The sequence below is a fragment of the Triticum aestivum genome, chromosome 2A, assembly GCF_018294505.1.
Source record: "Triticum aestivum cultivar Chinese Spring chromosome 2A, IWGSC CS RefSeq v2.1, whole genome shotgun sequence".
Lineage (NCBI taxonomy): Eukaryota > Viridiplantae > Streptophyta > Magnoliopsida > Poales > Poaceae > Triticum > Triticum aestivum.
In genome coordinates, this window is record NC_057797.1 from 43,928,303 (window position 1) to 43,949,337 (window position 21,035).

Genomic DNA, 21,035 nt, shown 5'->3' on the forward strand with positions numbered 1-21,035 from the left:
ATTTAGTTTAAATTTGTGTTTTATATTTGGTTCTGCAAAACTATCTATGTCTATGTTTGAATGTGGTTCAAATTGGTTTGAATTTGATCAAATTGAAGTTTACTCCGTTAAGTTTAGGGAATCGGCTAGAAACGGCAAAAAAACAGTAGAGTATATATATACTCTACTAAGGGTTTTACTTTATTAACTTATAGGGGACTGGCTAGAGATGCACTTAGCTGATTGTGCGATTTTGTTAACAGATATGTTTTTTTTCCTGGAGCTTTTAGCTGTTTGTGCGTTTTGTTGTCCTTTTGTATCCCTCTCCTGTTCTAGTTTGTCTTCTTGCTTTCTCCTATCTATATTATTGTTTTCATTATTTTTTGGAATGTATTTAAAATTCAAATCATTAAAAAAAGAACTCCAGGAAAATCATGAAAGCTATTTAAAATGCATGAACAATGTTTTAGTCTTTGATCTTTTTAAAAATTCATGAACATTCTCTAAAGTTTTGGGAACATTGTTTAATACTCCCTCCGTCTTGTGTAAAAAAACGCTCTTATATTATGGGACGCAGGGAGTATGTACTACTTGTTTTAGAGAAATTGTTTTTGAGAGAATTTATCTTTTTTTTTGAGACATTCGAGAGAATTTACAAAAAAAAAATCTGGCTCAACCCCGGAATGGGCCCATGTATGCGCCTAGGCAGGCTATACCCCGGAATGGGCCGAACCGAGTGCAAAACAAAACAAAAAAGAAAGAAAGAAGGGAAGCAGAGGGCGGCGGCCACACCAAGATTTCGGCGACCACGGAGGGGCGGCGCGTCTCAACTGCCTTATTTCTATCCATACGGGCGGCCCGGCAACTCAAGCAGTCCACGGGCGCGTGGAGCACGAGAGCGGCGGCGACGACTCCGGCGACCACGGCACGGCAACTCCGGTGAGGCTCTCTTGTGGAGTAGTGCGCTCGTCATGGTGGTTCTGCTCCGACTCGGTGTCTAGCTAGGCACTCTGCCATTGGCTATCTGCATGCAATCCGAGCCCGGCTGTGAGTCAGGTTAGATCTGTCGCCTCCTCCTTGCCCTTCCGTTTCTCTATAAATTTCTTCTCCTCTACTGGCAACCTCGTAACCTCCATCAGAATCAAAAATTCAATCTTTATATCCAGTTATTAGTGCGGGAAGGTTGATAGGAGGAGTCGAGGAGACATGTCCAAGCGTCAACACTCGCACCTCGACGGCGACCTCACCGGGAAAAGGCCGCGGCGTGCGCCGAAGAAGCACCTCTACCTAGTGCTGGATGATTGGGACACGGGCTTCAGCATCTACAAGGTTGATGCCGACACTTTGCAAGATACTACCTGCACCAGCGACGTGCAGTTTGGGTTCCCTGACCCTCCCGCCCTCCGGTTTCCCGTGCCAGTACGCCATCTTGGCATGAGCTTCACGGCCTTTGGTCACAGCATCTTCATCGCCACCAACCCACACTGTCCACAGACTCCCATCCTCGTATATGACACCGAGATAGCGGGAATCACCATCGGGCCAAGCCTACCACGTTCACTGCTTGGTGGCATTGACATCTCTGTGGCCACCGGTGATAAGTTGTATGCATTGACATCTCGCCATGACGGCGAGTAGCACTCTTTTGAGGCCATGTCATGGGCAGCCACGGGAAGCGATGAGCTTGAGGATCCACGGCCAGCCATGGATTGGTCCTGGAAAAGGGTGCCATCGCCACCGCCATTTGCCATGGATGATATAATTTCCTCTTACGTGCTGCACCCGGACGGGCACACCATATTCATGTCTGCACACGACAGTCTTTATCAACATGTTCCAAAGGGTACCTTTTCATTTGACACCAAGCGTTCTGAGTGGAGGTGGCATGGGGAATGGGCTCTGCCTTTCCAAGGGCAAGGCTACTACGACAGCGAGCTAGGCGCATGGATTGGGCTCCGTAAAGACGGGTACATTTGTGCCTGTGAAGTCGCCTCCCGCAGCCGCGAAAGTGCTGTGCAGCCATATTGTAAGATTGCGAAGGAGAAGTTGTTCCTCAAAGTCCCGGAGCGGCGGCTGGCAGCAACAAGGGCCAATCTCGCGTACATGGGCAACAGCAACTTTTGCCTTGTCGAGTGTGTGCAGCGCGAGGGAGTGGAGCCTACATGCATCGTCGATTGTTGCGTGCTCCATATGAGCACGTTTGGGCTTAAGTATGATCACAGGGGAGAGCTGCAAACCACGCGCCACTGCTCTACCTCTTGTGTAGTGTCTAAGCATATCCTGTCCTTTTCTCCTGTAGTGTTCTGGATGTAAGAGGTGCTTTGCTTGTTTTATGTAAGACCTGCTGTGTAATCTTGATGTAAACTGCTGTGATATGTGGCACTACTATGAAGAGAAATAAAAATAAGTTGGTTCCCTTTTGCAATTTTCTTGAACCTGAGCCCAGAGATGGTGACATCACATGTTTCAAGAACTAGAAGCGGTGTACTTTTGCTGCTTGCAATATCACGATTGACAGGGATTACAAAAGGTGGTGCAACTAAAGAAGTGTTTATTCAATTTTTTCCTCCAAAGATTAGATAATCCTGTATCTAACTGCCATGATCACTCTTTCGCAACTAAGAGTCTAAGATCCCCATGTCTAGTCACTATATCTTATTTCAGGATTAGTGGCAGGGAAGTGTCTAGTCATCTCTCCTCAGGTAGTCATCAGAAAAACAATGGCAGGGAAGCAGGATTAATGGCATGGGTAGATAGGTAGAATAAACCTTGAACGCAATACCTGTGTTATACGTGACTAACATTTTTTATCAAGTCCTCATGTACTACCTTATATGTTCATGCATAAGGAATTAGGATTGGATGGAACCCAAGCTTTCCAATATTGTTGCAGATCTCTTTTTGGTATAAAGCCTGAAATTGCCAGCGGATGGCCAGTGAGCTAAAAAATGAAAGAACGGGTCATATGCTCTCCTCTTAAAGATAGGACGAACAAAGAACAAAAAGCAGTTAGAAACGGCATAGTGTCGGCTGTCAAGTTGTTTGCATGACATGGCAGATTGATTTAAATGCAGTAACAACTTAACAATGGCCTTGGGCATAAGTTATTCCGGAGGAACAGTAGACCAGGAAGCATCCTTTCTTGCAACTTACAACCCTTTTTTTTCTATTAGCCCATAAGATAGAACCACACACCAAAAGTTATAACAGCATCCGCCTCCAGGTTAGAAATAGCTTCATCCAGAATGTCAGCCCGTCAAGTAAGAGCATCTGAGTATTTGAGAAGGGCATTTTAACTCTTTCTGGGCAGCACACAGAGATCAGGCAGCAATTTGAGATGGTTGTTCCATGGCTGGTACAGATCATCCTCTTTCCTTATCTTCTCTTTGATATTCTCATTTTCACATTTCTGATTGTTTGCTGGTTTATTTTCTTTTCAAAAAATCCGGTGGTCAATGGCAGGTTTGGCCTCAATCATGAAGAGTTGAAGACCAATCCTTCCAGTGCGGATTTATTTATCTTTTGAAGCTACGGCCGTGTTGATGGATCATATAGAAGGTTCAGTGGTAACTTTTTAAATTTGTTCAGCACAAGTGTGCATCCATACACACACATACATACTTCATAGCGTTTCTTTATTGTGTAATTGTTACCGTTTACCAACTAGTGTTGGTTTACTCTCATAATTGACCCAACACATTGCCTTCAGTTTGCAGATACAACAAAACACTTTTATTAGTCTATGATTCCCTAATATTCAGATTTATTCATCCCCATAAGGATAAGTTAAGTATTGTCCATTGCATCGAGAGGATTCATCAAACCATGACTCTGTTTTTGGTTTCGTAGTTTCTGTATCTGCATCCATGAATTGTATTATTTGACATCCACTCACTCAAACTAATTATGTTTGATATATCACTTTATTAATGATTTACTGGATCTTCGATTGTTGGTGTACCAAATTTTTTAATATTGTGATTTCGGCCAATTACCATTCCTGTTTGGTCTGTGTTTGATTAAACTCCATTCCCCATATACTTTTGTTTATTTTGTGAATAGGCTGCATACTCTTTTGTTTATTTTGTACATGGACAGGGATGCGGGTTTAAGCTGCAAAATATAAACTCAACAGTGAGTTATCAGTTCGGTTTTCTGTATTTCATTTCATATATGTTTGAGTGCCAATGATGATATGGTTCAGGGAGACAATTTAACCCTTTTCTTTTCTTGATCAAGTTTTTAGGCTTCAATTGGTGTACACAGTTTATTTAAATCATGAACCTGACACTCTTTGGAGTAGCCAACTGTGTATCTCTGAATCGCCAAGTGGCGGTTCATTGTAGCAATCGACGCAGCAGAGACAAAATATGATAAAGATAGTTTGCTTGCCAGCTCTATGTTGGCAGTGGAGGTGCTGTTGGAGAGCAAAGCCCTACAGGCAACATAGGTGGTGCTTTTTATAAGTTAAGCTGAGCTGTTCAAGTCGTTATTCCGTAGGTATCTTCCATAAGAGCACGGCAAATTAATAATTGATTATGTTAATCCAAGAAATATGATTTTATCTTAGTTGCCTCTGTATACCTTGAATCTTTAACTAAATATCCACTCTTCCTATTTAACCATCAAAATATTACGATGTTGTGTCCTTTTGTTCAACTATACGCATCCACGACAATTCCGACAGCACCATGCGTAAGTTACTTTCCTTTTTTAGTTGCTAATAATCTACTCTGGACCATGCATTTTAAATTCCAATGCATGTCTAACAGAAGATCCTGCCTTTAATTCACAGTAGACATAATCCATTGTCAAACACTCAAATCTGTCCAAACATAAAAAAACTATCACGCTATGAGTCCATTGGTTGGGAACTTGGGATATACTAATTTGCTGTGCACTTTCTTATGCTCTGAAATGAAAATCTCATGTATTAGGATTTGTTCCCTGGCTTAGATATATGGATGTAAGTATGCTGTTGCTGGAGTTAGTAGTTCTCGAACCTCCCCCTCTCTTTGTTCTCTGGATTATCAGAGATCAGGCTTTAATTGTTTTATATAATCTATTTTTGAAGTGTGGTGGGTTTGGGAAATTTCTGGATAACTCTCTTCCTCTCTAGTCTGTACAATACATATACTGGTTTACATGGGCCATGTGGGCCAGATTCACACATATACAGCCCAACACTCCCCCTCAAGATGGGTGATAGATATCTATCATTCCCATCTTGTCACACGCAGAATTACACTCCTTGACACTTAAACCCTTAGTTAAACAATCAGCCACTTGTTCTCTAGAGCTCACATAACTTATCCTGATTATGCCATCATCTAACTTCTCCTTGATGAAGAAGCGGTCTATCTCGACATGCTTGGTTCTGTCATGCTGAACTGGATTATTAGCAATGCTGATAGCTGATTTATTATCACACCATAACCTTAGGGGATCCTTCCTTATTACCTTTAACTCAGAGAGAAGATTTCTTACCCATAACATCTCACTCAAGCCTTGTGAAATAGCTCTATATTCAGCTTCAGCTGTTGATTTGGACACCACTGGCTGCTTCTTACTTCGCCATGACACCAAGTTTCCCCCAACAAACACACAATAACCAGAAGTTGATCTTCTGTCATCCAAACAACTTCCCCAGTCTGCATCACAGTATCCATCTATATTAAGATGCCCATTCTTCTTAAACCATAGCCCCCTTCCTGGATTACCCTTCAGATATCGGAGGATTCGATAGACAGCCTCTAAGTGTCCACTCCTAGGATCATGCATGTATCTGCTCACCACACTCACTGCATATGAGATATCGGGTCGTGTATGACATAGGTAGATGAGCCTTCCAACAAGTCTCTGGTACTTCTCCTTATCCACTGGTTCCCCAGATTCAGCACATAACTTATGATTCTGGTCAATAGGTGTTGAAGCAGGCCTACACCCAAGCATGCCTGTGTCACTAAGCAAGTCGAGAGCATACTTCCGTTGTGACAGAACAATTCCTTTAGGGGATCTAGCAATTTCTATACCAAGGAAGTACTTCAGTTGGCCTAAATCCTTTACCTCAAACTCCTTGCTCAGGCTCTTCTTCAGTCGTGATATTTCCACATCATCATCTCCGGTGATTATAATATCATCCACATACACCGCAAGGATTGTAATCTGACAATTTGAGTGCCGGTAGAATACTGTATGATCCCCATTGCACTGTTTATATCCCATATTGCACACAGCACGTCTGAATCTATCAAACCATGCTCGTGGAGACTGTTTGAGGCCATACAAAGACTTCCTTAACTTGCATACCTTTCTTGATATCTCAGGCTTTGAGAAACCAGGTGGAATCTCCATGTAAACTTCCTCATGTAAATCACCATGCAGGAATGCATTCTTTACATAACTGATTCAAAGCCCAACCAAAGTTAGTGGCACAAGAAATTAAGGTTCTCACTGTGCCCATCTTTGCGACAGGTGCAAAAGTCTCATCATAATCAATCCCGTATGTCTGACTATAGCCCCTAGCCACTAACCTTGCCTTGTATCTTTCTACCCTTCCTTCAGGAGTCTGCTTCACAGTATACACCCATTTACAGCTAACCGGTCGTTTTCCTGCTGGAAGAGGTACAATATCCCATGTCTTGTTCTTTTCAAGTGCTCTCATTTCCTCCAACATTGCCTCGTACCACTTTGGATCCTGCTTTGCCATTTTCCAATCTCTTGGAGTCACCACAGATTGCAATGATGCAATGAATGCTTTGTATCTCGGAGACAGAGATGTATATGATACGTAATTAGCTATGTCATGCTCAAAACCATACCTCTCTGGAGGTTTTCCAGCTCCAACTCGGGTTCCTTTCCTCCAGGCAATAGGCAAGTTCATTGAATCGTTTACATTAGATGGAGTTGGAGTGGCACATGTCTCACCATCAGACAATTCAACAATTTCAACACTTGTTGGAGCCTGTTGCTCCCCCTACATATGTGTGTCACTTGCTATTGGAGATTGTTGTTGTTGCTGCTCATCTTGTAGTTGCCTCCTGGTATAGACCCTTAAATTTTCTTCCTCATTTGGCTTTCTCCATTTCTCTTCAGTCATAGGTTGCCTCCTGGTATACACCCTTAGATTTTCTTCCTCATTTGGCTTTCTCCATCTCTCTTCCCTTGCATGACATGGAATTGAACTAACCACAACTCTCGGTGGTTCATCTTCCTTTGTCCTTGGTGGTTCACTCCCGCCCTCTCGACTAGCACCACTCATGCTAGGAGAGTCGAAGTCAAATAACGAGCTGAGATCCGTTTTTTCTCCATAAAACGGTTCAGACTCCCTGAATGTCACATCCATGCTCACAAATGTTCTCCGCTCGCTGGGACTCCAACACTTGTATCCCTTCTGACCAGATGGGTAACCTATGAAGATGCACTTTACTGCTCGTGGACCCAATTTTCCCACTGAGGGTCTATGATCCCGGACAAAGCAGGTGCATCCAAATACCTTAGGAGGAACTAAGAATTTGTTCTCACCTAGTAACATCTCACATGGCGACTTCATTCCAATCACCCTTGACGGCATCCGGTTGATGAGGAATGTAGCTGTCATTACAGCCTCACTCCACAAGAATTTTGGCACGTTCATTGTATACATTAGTGACCGAGCAACCTCCAAAATATGGCGATTCTTCCTCTCAGCTACTCCGTTTTGAGGTGGTGTACCCGGACAAGATGTTTGGTGCAATATACCTTGACTTGATAGGAATGTGACAAACTCCTTATTCACATACTCTGTCCCATTATCTGTCCTGATCATCTGTATCTGTGTATTGAACTGATTTTTCACATAAGCATAGAAATACTGAAAGCATTTAAAAACCTCATCCTTATGCTTCATAAGATACACCCATGTCATACGAGTATAGCAATCAATGAATGTAACAAAGTACTTCATTCCACTTAGAGAGATAACAGGACATGTCCACACATCTGAGTGAACAAGCATAAAAGGGGAAATACTCCTAAGACCCTTACTCACATAAGATGTCCTTGTGTGTTTAGCAAACTCACATGCATCACACACAAGCTTGTTCTTATCCACCCCACACATTACATCGGGAAAGACTTTACTCATCTTCTCAAAAGACATATGTCCCATTCTACAATGGTGAAGCATTACCTTTGTTTCCTTTTCTCCCATCATTGTTGCTAACATCGTAGACACCGCATTATTTGGCACCTTGCGATCCATGTACCATAGCCCATTACACCTGGTTCCAGTCCCAAGCCTCTTCCCCGTTTGCCTCTCCTGAATTAGACATAAATATCGGTCAACTATTACTCGACAATCCACATCGTCAATCAAAGAACTCATTGACATAAGATTGACTGGAAAGGCAGGAACATGCAAAACAGATGAAAGTTTAATAGATGGTGTGCATTGCATTGTGCCAATGCCTTTAATGGGTTGTGAGGTGCCATCAGCAGTTTGGATAGTCTCCTTACATGTGGGTGGATATGGAATATATGACTCGAATTCCATTGATGTGCCGGCAACATGCTTTGATGCCCCCGAATCTAATATCCAATCAGGATGTGATCTTTGTGAGAGAATAGATGCATGAGCACAATTACCTTCATCTGTAGATACAAAGTGAGCAAAGTTGCCGTAACTACAATCCTCATGATCCTTATCACCTGTGCTTTCTGTTCTTTTCTTTGATTCTTCTTGGGTTGCGAGTGAGGATCCTTCTTCTGAGACTGCCAGATTTGCCCTTTGACCACCAGAGTATCCCCGGCCTCGGCCTCCCCTTAATCCACCTCGGTTATATCCTCTCCCCCTTCCACGCATGTTCCTACATGGAGCCGTGCAAGAACGAATCAAATGACCCTTCTCACCGCAGTTGAAGCACTCTCTGCTCTTATAGTCGGTTGCTATGAAGGCTGGATGAGATGGAGTCGTTGTATTATTCTTCATCAACTTTAATCGGACCTCCTCCTATGTCATTGCTGCTATGGCATCCTCTAAGGCAGGTAGAGTAGGTTGATGAAATAAAGTAGCATGTCTCGCCACAAAGTCAGAGTTCAATCCTTTGAGAAACTGCATCACTCGTCTGCGTTCAATCCATTTTCTAGCAGCTGCTATGCAATCTGCATGTGGCAAATCCAGAGGATCATAGTGATCTAAATCAGCCCACAAACGCTGCAGTTCAGCAACATACTCCATCACATAATTTTCCCCTTGTCTGAGTTCACCAACTCTCTCCTCTGTTTCAGCTATTAACATCACATTCCCTTCACCTGAGTATAGTTTTGAGAGGGTTTTCCATACCTCAGTAGCAGTTGAGATAGTCTCAACAGTTGCAGCAATGGTTGGAGACAAGGAGTTCAACAACCATGCCACTATCAAAGAGTTGGTACTGCTCCATGTCCTCCATTCTGAAGTTTTCTTGTCTCCTGGCTCCTCTGCCTCACCACTGACAAAGCCCTCAAGCCCTTTAGTCCTCAAGATGAGTAGCGCCCTTCTTGACCAGCTCAAATAATTCTTAACACCTTCCAGCTTAATTTCATTTGGCATCAAGTCAATTTTCTGAATTGGCTCAATGTGAGGAACAATTGCATTATTTAGAGATGCTGCAGCTCCTACCTTGGCTGTTAGGAGCTCAGCCAATTTTTCAATTGCCTTCTCGAGTCCCTGATTTTCTCCCATGTCTTGCCTCAATCACAGCAGGCAAGAACTTTCCTTCTTCCTCAGTACGCTATCTAGCAGCCCCTCACACAGCAGCACCAAATCAATCCAGGAGCTCTTACATCCTCTTCTCTGCTAACTCCACTGTAGTACACCACCAGCAGCAACAGAGTCAGCAGCAGCACTTGCAAGCAGCAACAACTGCAGACTGTTCTCAGTCTTTCTCCAGCAGCAGCAAGCCAGCCGCACAAGCAGCAAACCAGCCAGTACTTGGCCTCTCCCCTGGCGCAGCCGCCTCCTTCCTCTGCCCTCTGCCACACACAGTAGCACCCGCAGCACCAGGAGCACTTCGCGCGTGCGCACCTCTTCACGGGAGAGAGCAGTGCCGCCTGTAGCCTCCAATCCCCTCCAGGCGCTCCGCAGGCAGCCCATGCGCTCGCACGCAGCCGCGCCCGCCGGCCCTCTCCAGGCGCGCCTCTACCGTCGCCGGTCCCGCCTCCAGTGCCCCGCGCAGCACACGCGCGCCAACAACCACCCTGGGTGCCCGGAGCTCCGCCCCACGCTGCCGATTCACCGCCGGCGACCTACAGAACCCAGCATCGCCTCCCGCCTGTGCTCTGACACCATGAAGTGTGGTGGGTTTGGGAAATTTCTGGATAACTCTCTTCCTCTCTAGTCTGTACAATACATATACTGGTTTACATGGGCCATGTGGGCCAGATTCACACATATACAGCCCAACAATTTTGTTCGACAATTACAGTTGAAGTTCTTTATAATTGGGGTGAACATGGTTTTGAACATAGTTTGGAGTCAGGGATTGAGAATTAAAATTCGTTTTTCACCAAAAAGAAAAACTTTGTACTAATTACTCATATCTGTTTTCCTCTCTGATGCTTGATGCCTCCAATTATTTAATAGTTCTTTTTTCTCTATATATTTTCAGTGTATATTTGGTGATTACCAAGTTTATATTCGTAAAAATCAAGGCAGTAGTGTAGGAAGAGAAATGGCACTGGCCCTGCAAATAAGTCTATTCAGCTTCTTATGCATTAAAATAACATTGAATCCCTTGCTGCAGATAATCTGTATAGACAAAAGTAACAATCTCATTTGTGTGTTCTATTGTTAGTATGACAAATGGGTACATGAAAGTAGTAGCTTTTGTCATTCAGTTGGTAATATTGGTGTACTCTAAAATACTGTAGTTGTCTTATTTTGTTCAGTCTATCCATGTAGGTGTTAAACGTTACACGAAAGAGAAGAAACGACCGTGTTGATGGACCCTATAGCAGGTTCAGTGTGCAGTTATTTAGTTTCTTTAGCACGAGTGTGCATGCACGCACACGTACATACAGAGTTACTAGTAGTAGTTTATTTTGATGATGTGGTTGTTGTCCTTCATTTGCCAACTATTACCTCTCTTCACTAATGTAAGACGTTTTGGCCAAAACGTCTTACATTAGTGGACAGAGGGTGTAAATACGATGGCTGCCTTGGTTTACTTTCCACGTTGTAATTGACCCCCCACGCTGCCTTCAGTTTTTACTGATATAAGAACATACTGTTATTGGTCTGTGTTTCCCTGGATATTCAGATTGATCCATCCTCATAAGGGTAAGTTCAGTATTATCTGGATTCAGTTTCATAGTCTCTGTATCTGACATCCATGAATTGTGTTATCTGGTATTACAGCTTGGAAATTCTCAAAGCACATTTGTTCAAACGTTGGTTATATGAGCTATATTCTTAGTTTTTTTTTTGAAGGTCTAAATTCTTAGTTTTTATGGTCACTCTGTCAGAGTACTAATTCCTGTTGCATCTAAAGTCAGTTAGTAATGCTGATTCCAGTACTGATGGATCGGATAACCTATAAGTATAGATGTACTTATCACAAGCAGGCTTGTTTCAGGCGTTCGGCTCTCAGATTGCTGGTGATTGAAGATCAGAGCCTCTGGCCCAAGGAAGATGGGACAGAGATATCTCTCACTCGCTCAAATCGTCGTGCAACACCCCCTTCTATGGTATCGATATGGTTCAGGCACCCCCAAACCTCTGGCAGCAAAATCTACACTTGGCTAGCTGCGGTCAACAGGTGCCGACCTCCAGCACCCCAGGTGTTTCTTCCCTGTGCGAACAATCTGACAAGTCTCTTGTTCAACTTTTCTTCACAAAGGGTAATATGTTAATATAAATATATACTCTCTCCGTTCTTAAATATAAGTCTTTTTATAGAGATTTTAATACGGACTACGTACGGTTATATATAGACGTACTTTAGAGTATAGATTCACTCATTTTACTCCGTATATAATCCGCAGTGGAATCTCTAGAAAGATTTATATTTAGAAACGGAGGTAGTATAATTCGAAAGACGAGCCTTTGGCACCATAAGCCTTCCCCCGCCAAGCCTTCTACCTCCATGAAGGTCGGCGTGGTATCAATTATCTAATTCTTTTGGTTCTCTCCATTATCTAAATATATGCATTTTCTTGGTCATTGCACTTTACATTCTCCATTATAGAAATCTAAATCAAAATAATCATAAGAGAAAAAAGAAGTCCCCCGTGCCCCCGGCGTCGCCCTCCCCGAGCGAGGCGACCGGGGCGGTTCCCCACCCCCCCCCTTCCCGCGAGTCCCCGCCCCCCTTCCCCCTCGCCGCTGCCGCCGGCGGGCGCGGCCGGGCGTTGCCCGCGCGATGCCCCGCAGTCCGGCGGTGGCGGCCCTCCTTCTTCCCCAGTCGCTGGACCCCGGCTCGGGCGGGCGGTCCTGGCGGCGGAGCCCTTCGGCCGGCGGCGTTCTGGCGTAGATCTGGACGGCGGCGGTGCGGAGGCGTTGCCCCTTGGTGGCGGTGACGGCCCATGGCTTGCGGCGGCCGGCGGCGCCCGGCTGGCCCAGATCTAGGCCCTACGGGCCCGATCTGGGTCGGGGCGGGCCTACTGGGTGGCCGCAGTGGGCTGTTCTCCGGTGGTTTCCGGCGAGCTCCTCGCGACAGGGACGGCGGCTGCTGTGCCGCGACTGCTGCAGCACGGCGGCGGAGCTTCACGGGCCCACGCTGGGCCTGGCCGGACAGGGCGTCTGGTGTGCCTCTGCTGCTGTGCCCGGTCTGCTACCGCCTATGCCGGTGGAGGTTGTTCCCTCCCTCGTGGCTACGGTGCTGTCGGTCCTTGTCTTCGGGTGTCTCGTGTGGATCCGGCCGGCCTCGCTTGGTTGGCCGTGGTGAGACGACGGTGGTGTCCTCGTGACCGTTGGCGCATGTTGGTGGGCGGCGGGTGTGGTGGAGCCGAAGGTTGGTCCTGGGTGGTGGGCGCGAGAGGTCGGGAGAAATCCATGTCGGGTTGCCGGCACCAACGCGGTGACGCCTGCGGGCGCCGCCATCCTTCTTGAAGGGCGTCGGGTGACCCTCTCCCCCCCCCCTCTACCCTCCGTGAACCGGGAGAAATCCTAGGATTCGTCCGGGCAGCAGCGTCGTCATCGTCGCATTCCTTCTTGAAGGTGGTGCTTGGTACATGGCAACTCGGTGGCTTTGGAGCGTGGTGGTTATCTTCGGTGGGCGCAGCGATCGCGGTGTGCTGTAGCTTTCGTTGATCCGGCGTTGTTGGCATTTCTTCTCTTATTTTCTTTTGTTTTTTTCTTTTGGGCGTGCTTATGCTGTTTGCCCCAGCGTGGTTCGAAATGTTGTATCGGGTGGTTGCTATATCAATATAGCAGGGCGTAAGCCTATTTCCGTAGAAATCTAAATATGCATTCGTTTATTCTTATCCGTGCCAAAGGACTGTTCCTATGTTACAAACTTATAGTTCAACTATAAATTATGCATCATCTCTATATTCTTAAAGGGGAAGTTGGTAGTCTCGCCTCAGGTCTCACCAATCATATATTACGTTCGCGAGCGTCTTACAGGCGACCTTTAGCAACCAAGAGCAACCAATTTGGGCCGGCAAATTTCACGTGTGCATTAACTCAATGAAATCGGCACTTTCCCAAAACAATGTCATGCATTAACACATTCAAATCAAATCTTAAGAAAATCTCATCTAAATCCAAACTTTCATTGCCTTCTACTACTCATAACCAAATCAAATCAAAACTTATCAAAACATCAACTATAATCAAAGTTGCCTGGCACATTTGACGTGTGCATTAACTCAATCAAATCGACACTTTTCCAAAACAACGTCATCCATTAACTCATTCAAATGAAATCTTAAGAAAATCTCAACTAAACTCAAACTTTCATTGACTTCTACTACTCATAACCAAATCAAATGAAAACTTACCAAAACATCAACTATAAGCAAAGTTGCCCGACACATTTGATGTGTGCCCGTGTTATTTATTTTTCATTTTTTTTATGTTTCATTTTTTGGTTTCATTTTTTCCTATTTCATTCTTCTCTGACTAACCTATTATTTTGTACTCGATATACTATCAGAATCAACACAGAGTTGTACGTCATGGTGAGTTGGTAGCATCGCCTCCATTTCGGCTAAATAAAAATGAACACATTAATGCAATTAATTTGATAAGCAATTAATTACATGTGCAATTAATTAGATCCAGTTAAATAGGGATTTAATCGCACTGAATAAATTCGAAAATTGATTCATTAATAATGAGGCTGTTAATTAGGCCTAAATATAACTAGAAGTAGCTATTTTTTCAATTAGGAAGACAATTACTTAATTAGGCAGAAAACATTTTTTTTGAAAACTCAAAACAGTTTTTGAAAAACAAGTTTTTAAAAAACATGACCATTTTTAAAAATTATGAATAATTTTACAAAAACTCAAAACATTTTTTGAATTTGCAAATTTTTTAACATGAACTTTTTAAAATTTGTGAACCCGAAACGGTAGTATTTTTTGAATTTGAAAACAAAGACGGAAAATAGGAACATTTTTTGAATTTCTAGAACATTTTTGAATTTCTGAATAAAATTTAAAAATGAGATATTTTTTGAATTTGTGAACAAATTTTGAATCATGAACATTTCTTTAATGGGAGAACAAATTTTATAGATCATTTGTTTTGAAGTTCTTGAACATTTTTTTAGTTTGTGAACAAATTTTAAAATGCGAAGATTTTTTGACATTCAAACGTTTTAGAATTTTCAAACATTTTTTCAAAAGATGCAAACAAAATTTGAAATTCTATACTTTTTGGAATTTCTGAACAAAATTGAAAAATACGAACATCCTCTAAAAAAGTGAACAAAACTTGAAAAATGCGAACATTTTTAAAATTTCAGAACATTTGTTGAAATACAAAAAATAAATTGTAAAAAATAGAAATATGAAAGGAATGAAAAAAGGAAATAAAATAAAATAGAAAAAACAAAAAAAGGGAAGGAAAAGAAAAAATGAAACCCAGTTCAAGAACCTCCTAGAAGGCTCCTAAAACCGTAAAAAAGAAACCGGCTAGACACACCATAGAAGGTTCCAAAAACGGGATCGCTGAAACGCTAAACAGACCGGCCCACGCCTCGAACACTGGGTTGATCGCCCAAACAAAATCCACAGACAACATCTGCAACAGATATGCAAATTTATTCAGTTTTCAACCTCATCTCACAAACACATTACCCTTTCCCTTGCTTAAAATAGCCACTGGCTTATGAATGGGACACCAAACTTAACTGCAGTTCACAACCCCAATTGTTCAATGGCACCATCCTGGATCAGCTAGAGATGCCTTCTACATGCTGTGGCCCTTTAGCAACTACCACATGCAGGAGCAACTTTAACTGAATTTACATGTACAGAACACCTAAACTTAACTGAATACCACACAAGTCAGCTACATTATATATATAAACCGGTACAAGCACGAGTAGTTCCATGTTATCATCAAGCAGCTCACATAAGGCACGTAGTGTCATCACATGGGATTACACACAAATAAATATAGTAAGCGCAGAGTGATGACAAGATGAGCTACCAATAAAAACAATCCTGGAAGAATGTCTGGCCAAGCAATGCACCCGTTCCAAATAAAACTGTTCCCAACATACCAAACATGCTCCTGAGAAAAGTAATTGGCCATGCACATTGAGCATGGTTTCCAAGGAAACAATTTACACCAATGTTGAGCTTTACTGTTTGTGGTAAAACCAACTGTAGCATGTACAAACAGAGACTGTATCGTGTACAAACAAAGACGCTAATGAGTTCGCTAAGATTTTTCTGTACATTTACCAACCGCTACTACTAGCGGCAGTTCAGCTGCAGATGACTTAGGTAACCTCCATCATACAATGCCCTCTGCAGATCACACAGTAACCTTGGATAATCTTTCATGACCATCTGAACAAAAAACTGGAGATCACGCCTCGACTGATGCTTCGAGCTGTTCCAGATGAGCCTGAGGAGTCCTCTTACATCGTACTCATAGAAGACACGGTTCCCATTCTTATCAAGATAGTAATATGTCTTCAGGAGCATTTTGCATCTTGGTAATGACCAGCCATCAAAGTGAGACAAAGATGCTGACAAAGCACTCCACCCCTTCGTACTTTCAATGCTGCTGAACAACTGGTACATCACTACGAATGTGCCATATGCTTGAAAAGGCTCCATCAGATATATGTGATGTGCTAAGATGTTGGGACTGCAGACTGCTACGCCCTGTGAGATGACTCGAAGCCATTCAATCATATCTACAGGCAAGGGCTGCTTATGGAAAACTTCGTCCGTTATCATTTTCACAAAACTAGCATAGTCCTTGTCACCTTCGGCATCAGAATAGTCAACAAGCTGGTCCTCGCTGAAAAGGAGCTTAATGGAATCGTCTTTGTATATGATGAAGTTTCTTGAGCTGAAATTACCCCCAAGCGACTTCCCTTTGCCATGCAACCCAGCCAATTTACTATACGAGCCACCTACAGCGACCTTGGTAGATATCTTAGACAATTTGGACTCAGTGGTGAAGCCTGGAAGTAATGTGTTGTGGTGTAGCTTAAATCGAAGGGCATGATCATACAGCGATTCAGACCACCCACTATCAGACTCACAGACCAAGATAGAATGATACAGACCAGTTGGGAGACTGGGGACTCTTGGTGGGTCGGGAGTTGGAAATTTCAGCATCTTTCTTCTTGATTGCGATATCCTGAGCTCTTCATCTTTCTTGCTGGTTCTTTTGTTACTAGGCGAGCAGTTCTTGCTTGATATTTTGCTATCAGATAAGCAGTTCCTGAAATAAAGGAACAAATCATATCATTCAGTCACTAAATAAACATCATCAGGCTAAAAGCTCCATCGATCGCCCCGGGATGTCAGAACACTGATCAGTCAATCATCAGGCTAAAACTACTGTAAAAAGCAGTCACAAAACATGGAACTAGAATCTAGTTCTTCAGAACTGTAATTACAGTCATTAGACACTAAAAATAAAGCAGCCATTCGGCAGTGTAATTACTAGTTTCTTCAGAACTGCAATTATTACAATCTGAGGATAAATATTACATGAAACTACAAGTTCTCCATAACTCCAAATACATACAAGAGCACTGCTATTGGTAGTCTTAAATTTGATTAACTAAAAATACACCCAGTAAAGGACTGTGGCTTTGGTGGGATATGACTGTAAAAACATGATGCTATCCACTAAAAGTTCACTGCATCAAGATTTTTTCTTTACAAATTACTAACTTTGATGGGCTGCAAATACAATTAAAACGAACTATAAATTAGAGGGGAAACGAACTCCAGTTTGTAATTCATGGATGACTCCATAGACAAGTAAAAGAAAAAGAATGTAGCTCCAGTTCACCATAAGTAGAATTTACATTCAAATCACAGTGTAACTCTAGTAGTTTAGAACAATAACTGCTAGTTCTAGAGAAATAAGGAACAAATCTTTGCGATGCAGCAGTGAACTGGAGTTACAATCTGTAGAATTATAACTGCTAGTTCTAGAGATGATCCACACAGCAGAGAAGATCCAAAACCAACTTTACTCCCTCCGATCCACACTTTGAGGTATGAAGGTTGGAGCTACAATACATATCCCAGTCACAAACACTTAAACAATTTTTGAGGTATAAGTTAGTACCTTGATTTAATCGTTGCCAGGGGTGTCATATCAGGAGAAGGGAGCAGGCTTTCGCTGCTATCTTTACATGGATTCGTTAATAACTTCCTCATGTTGAAGCAATTCTCAATCCAAGCAGTGGTAGTGACTGTCTTCCCATCTGCTTCCCAGAATATTCTGGCCCCTGGTGGTACCTGACCCTACGTGGACAAGAAAGACAATAAATGATTAAAGTAGTAAGGCAAATATTTGGGGATTCAGCTCAGTTGGGCCTAGCCTAAAGCTTCATAACAACACAGTAGTACTAAGCTAAATGCGAGTTATTCTTCTTTAGTAAAAAGTATATTTTAGTTTATGTTTACTGAAAACTACTGTGTCAAGCTGAAAATTACTAACACATACTACTATTTTCCAAGTATCAACAGGAGACTAAATAAAAATGTAACAACTTGTGCATATTAACAGCTCATAAAAGAATGAGATCAATGTATCACCAAGTTGAAACGAAGGTCATTTAACTGTGTAGACAGAATAATTGGTCATTACAGGAATTCTAAGCTGTGAAATGTGAAACTCTGAAATTCTAGCTGCAGTCAGGTGCTTCTTATGTTAAAAAAAATTAGTTCAAAGGTTATCCCAAGTATAGCATAAATTCCCCCTCTCAGGCAGTATACGTCGCTAGTGACTACCGCTGAACGCACAATAGAAAAGCAGGTAAGAAAAACTCACTTTCACAGCGATGTGTGTGGCTTCGTTGTAGTTGATTCCTGTCCCAACCTTGCCACCCAAGCTTTCAATTATTTGAGTATAATCGTCAAGTCCCTACACAAACGTAAATATAGTAGACACAAAGTGTTATTGCTCGTGGTGTTAAAATATGTAATTAGCTTAACATCTTGCTTCTTAATTCTCTTTCATATCATCATTCCCGGTCTAAAATAACTATTCTAATCCCTTAGTTTATCTTCCTCTCATATAAACAGAACGCCTTTTCACAATAAAGGATTGTAATGCACAAAGTGTTGGAGCTTTAGAAACTACACACAGTTTACTCGTCTCGTCATGTATCTAGATTTTTCATATAGTAGACCAAAATTTGAGCTGGTGTATAACCTGAAAGTAACTTGAATTCGTGTCACCCTTCCAACTTTCCAAGAACAGAATTAAAGAGACGGGGATGGGAGATATCCAAATTCTCACCACATCCTCGACGAAGTGGTCGACGAAGATGAAGAGCAAACCAAAGAAGGGCTTGTCGCCTCGGCTGGCCCTGGCTTCTTCCCGGGCGGGCGACCTCCCCGTCGTGCCCCCGCGTCCTGCGCTCTCCTCCTCTGGCGCTCGCTCGATCATCCTAGGCGCGCCTTCTCCGCCCGCATCTCCGAGTCTTGGTGGCTCCCCAGCGGCAACGGAGGAGGGGGCTGAGGGCTTGACGACGGGAGGGAAGGTCTCCCCAGCAGCAACGGAGAAGAGGACCGAGGGCTTGACGACGGGAGCGAGGGTCTCCCCGCCAGCAACGGAAGACGGGGCGGAGGGCTCGACGGTGGGAGCAGGGCGCGCGGCAGCTCGGGCCGCCCCAGCGGCAGCGGAGGATGGATCCGAGGTCTTGAGGGCGGGAGCAGGGGGCGCCCCAGCGGCGAGGAAGGACGGAGCCAAGGGTGCAGGCTCTGGCTCGGGAGCAGCGGCTCGATCGAGAGGCTCACCGCCGCGGGGCGGCTTCCCTCCGCTGCCGGGCAGGCGGAGTACCGGCTTGATCACGATAGTCTTGGGGAGTGGCTGCTTCCCGCCGACGCGCGGCGGCCTCCCGCTGCCATCTGGGGGCAGGCGGCGCCCCGGCCCCGGCATCACGGCGAGGAGGGGGGAAGGGGAGAGAGGGAGGGCTTGCGATTTTACTCCGACGGGGAATTGGGGGAAGAGGGAAAGGGGGGGAGACGGAAATTTTGGGGATGGGAGGGGCGGGGGCTCGGGCTCCGATTCGAAACTCGAAACTCGAAAGCCTCGGCCCAACCTAGGCGTCGGCTGACCGATCCCGCCCACGATCGGTCCCCTCCAGGCCGTTGGGTAGCCGTTTGATCGGTCCTGGTGCATCAACATTCCCGTCGTCTCGCACCTTGTACGACATCGCATGAAAAAATTCCTCTCCTCATCATGCGCACAAAGGAAGTCAACGAGCGCGCAGAAAAAAAAAATCCAACGAGCGACTTCGCACGAGTCACGGCCAGCGTGCCAGCACAGGTCCTCATAGAAAACACGGCACGAGTCACTGTCGGCTATAGAGCTGGGTGCTCACTGTCCCAGCACAGGTCGCGGCCGGTCCCAACACGAACGCTCGCCATCCCCAACATTGGTCGAGATCGTCCCAACACGGACGCTCGTCGTCCCAAACATGGGATGGCCGTTCGCAGCATTGGTGCTCGTTGTCCCACATTTGTGACCAGCGGTTGCAGAAGCCTTGTGGCCTACTTATAGCCACATCGGAGGGCATCCGCGTAGATTAGCCAGCAGTGTCGGCGGGCGGCCTTGCAGCTCCCTACAGCAGCGCAACACTGCCCCGTAGCGGCTCCTGGCTGGAGGGGCCAGTAGGTGTGAGCCATAGCAGTGCAGTGATTTTTGGAGGGGGGGGGGGGGGCGTGAGTGAGGATGGCAAGAGAAAGATTAATCCATGTTGTTGTTTGTGGGGTTGTCAAGGTGAACGACAATAAGAGAGGTACGAGACACAAAAAAGGTGTGTGAGAGCAAGCGAGAGGGAGAGGGAAGGTTGAAGTGGAGTGTGTGGCTACATGAGATGCGCTGGATGATTATGACATAGATTGAAAGTCGCGTCGTCACATTTTGTTGGCATCACAAATTGGTAACATTCACAGGTTCACCCTTTTTAACAAGGGTGGCATTAATAAATCAAAGGAGTTACAACACTGCACAAAGAATCCCAGAGGAAATAAAAATTACAACATGATCCTCCCTTTATCAAACATGACCCCAAAATGATATGACGAAAATGCAATTGAGTCCTAATAATGCTCTAGAAGACCTCGCTGGAGATGCTATTACCACGATCTTCGGCCAAATCCTTGGCATCTGCAAGGAGAAGATTGTCTCCCCAATGGAGGTTGAAATTGGGGTGTCATTTTCTTCGGCAAATCCACCTTAGCCTAGTGTTCCACCCTAGCCACTCGTAGGGTCCATTTGAGACTTGAGAACTTTTTTATCCATGGTTCCAGCTGCTGAGATTGGAGCAACAATATAAGATAGCCGAAGACGAACCATAAAACCAACTTCAACTCACCCTTGAGCTCCAGATCAAAGATCACTTGATACAAATCCACCTCCCCTTGTGCCACAACCA

General features: G+C 44.3%; 3 protein-coding genes across 3 annotated transcripts; 2 read left to right on the forward strand and 1 right to left on the reverse strand.

Annotated features, from left to right (window-relative positions):
- Positions 1–1,185: 1,185 nt before the first annotated feature.
- On the forward strand, positions 1,186–1,617 carry LOC123184610 (uncharacterized). Its single transcript, XM_044596707.1, has one exon. It carries the CDS (start codon positions 1,186–1,188, stop codon positions 1,615–1,617), a length of 432 nt encoding a protein of 143 aa, XP_044452642.1.
- Positions 1,618–1,632: 15 nt separating this feature from the next.
- Positions 1,633–2,292, forward strand: LOC123184609 (uncharacterized). The gene has a single exon (XM_044596706.1). It carries the CDS (start codon positions 1,633–1,635, stop codon positions 2,290–2,292), a length of 660 nt encoding a protein of 219 aa, XP_044452641.1.
- A 13,339-nt stretch (positions 2,293–15,631) lies between these two features.
- LOC123184611 (uncharacterized) lies at positions 15,632–19,608 on the reverse strand. Its single transcript, XM_044596708.1, has 4 exons — positions 18,893–19,608; positions 18,422–18,514; positions 17,714–17,892; positions 15,632–16,852 (listed from the first exon to the last, which is right to left on the reverse strand). Exons 1-4 carry the CDS (start codon positions 19,532–19,534, stop codon positions 15,868–15,870), a joined length of 1,899 nt encoding a protein of 632 aa, XP_044452643.1. The 5' UTR covers positions 19,535–19,608; the 3' UTR covers positions 15,632–15,867.
- Between the last annotated feature and the right edge of the window lie 1,427 nt (positions 19,609–21,035).

Excerpts from the sequence above, each read along its gene's own strand:
- LOC123184610 (XM_044596707.1), top strand. The coding sequence starts at position 1,186 with ATGTCCAAGCGTCAACACTCGCACCTCGACGGCGACCTCACCGGGAAA.
- LOC123184609 (XM_044596706.1), top strand. The coding sequence starts at position 1,633 with ATGTCATGGGCAGCCACGGGAAGCGATGAGCTTGAGGATCCACGGCCA.
- LOC123184611 (XM_044596708.1), bottom strand. The coding sequence starts at position 19,534 with ATGCCGGGGCCGGGGCGCCGCCTGCCCCCAGATGGCAGCGGGAGGCCG. Across the intron at positions 17,893-18,421 it reads CCACACACATCGCTGTGAAA|GGTCAGGTACCACCAGGGGC; the intron begins GTGAGTTTTTCT and ends TTGTCCACGTAG. Across the intron at positions 16,853-17,713 it reads CTGGCAACGATTAAATCAAG|GAACTGCTTATCTGATAGCA; the intron begins GTACTAACTTAT and ends CCTTTATTTCAG.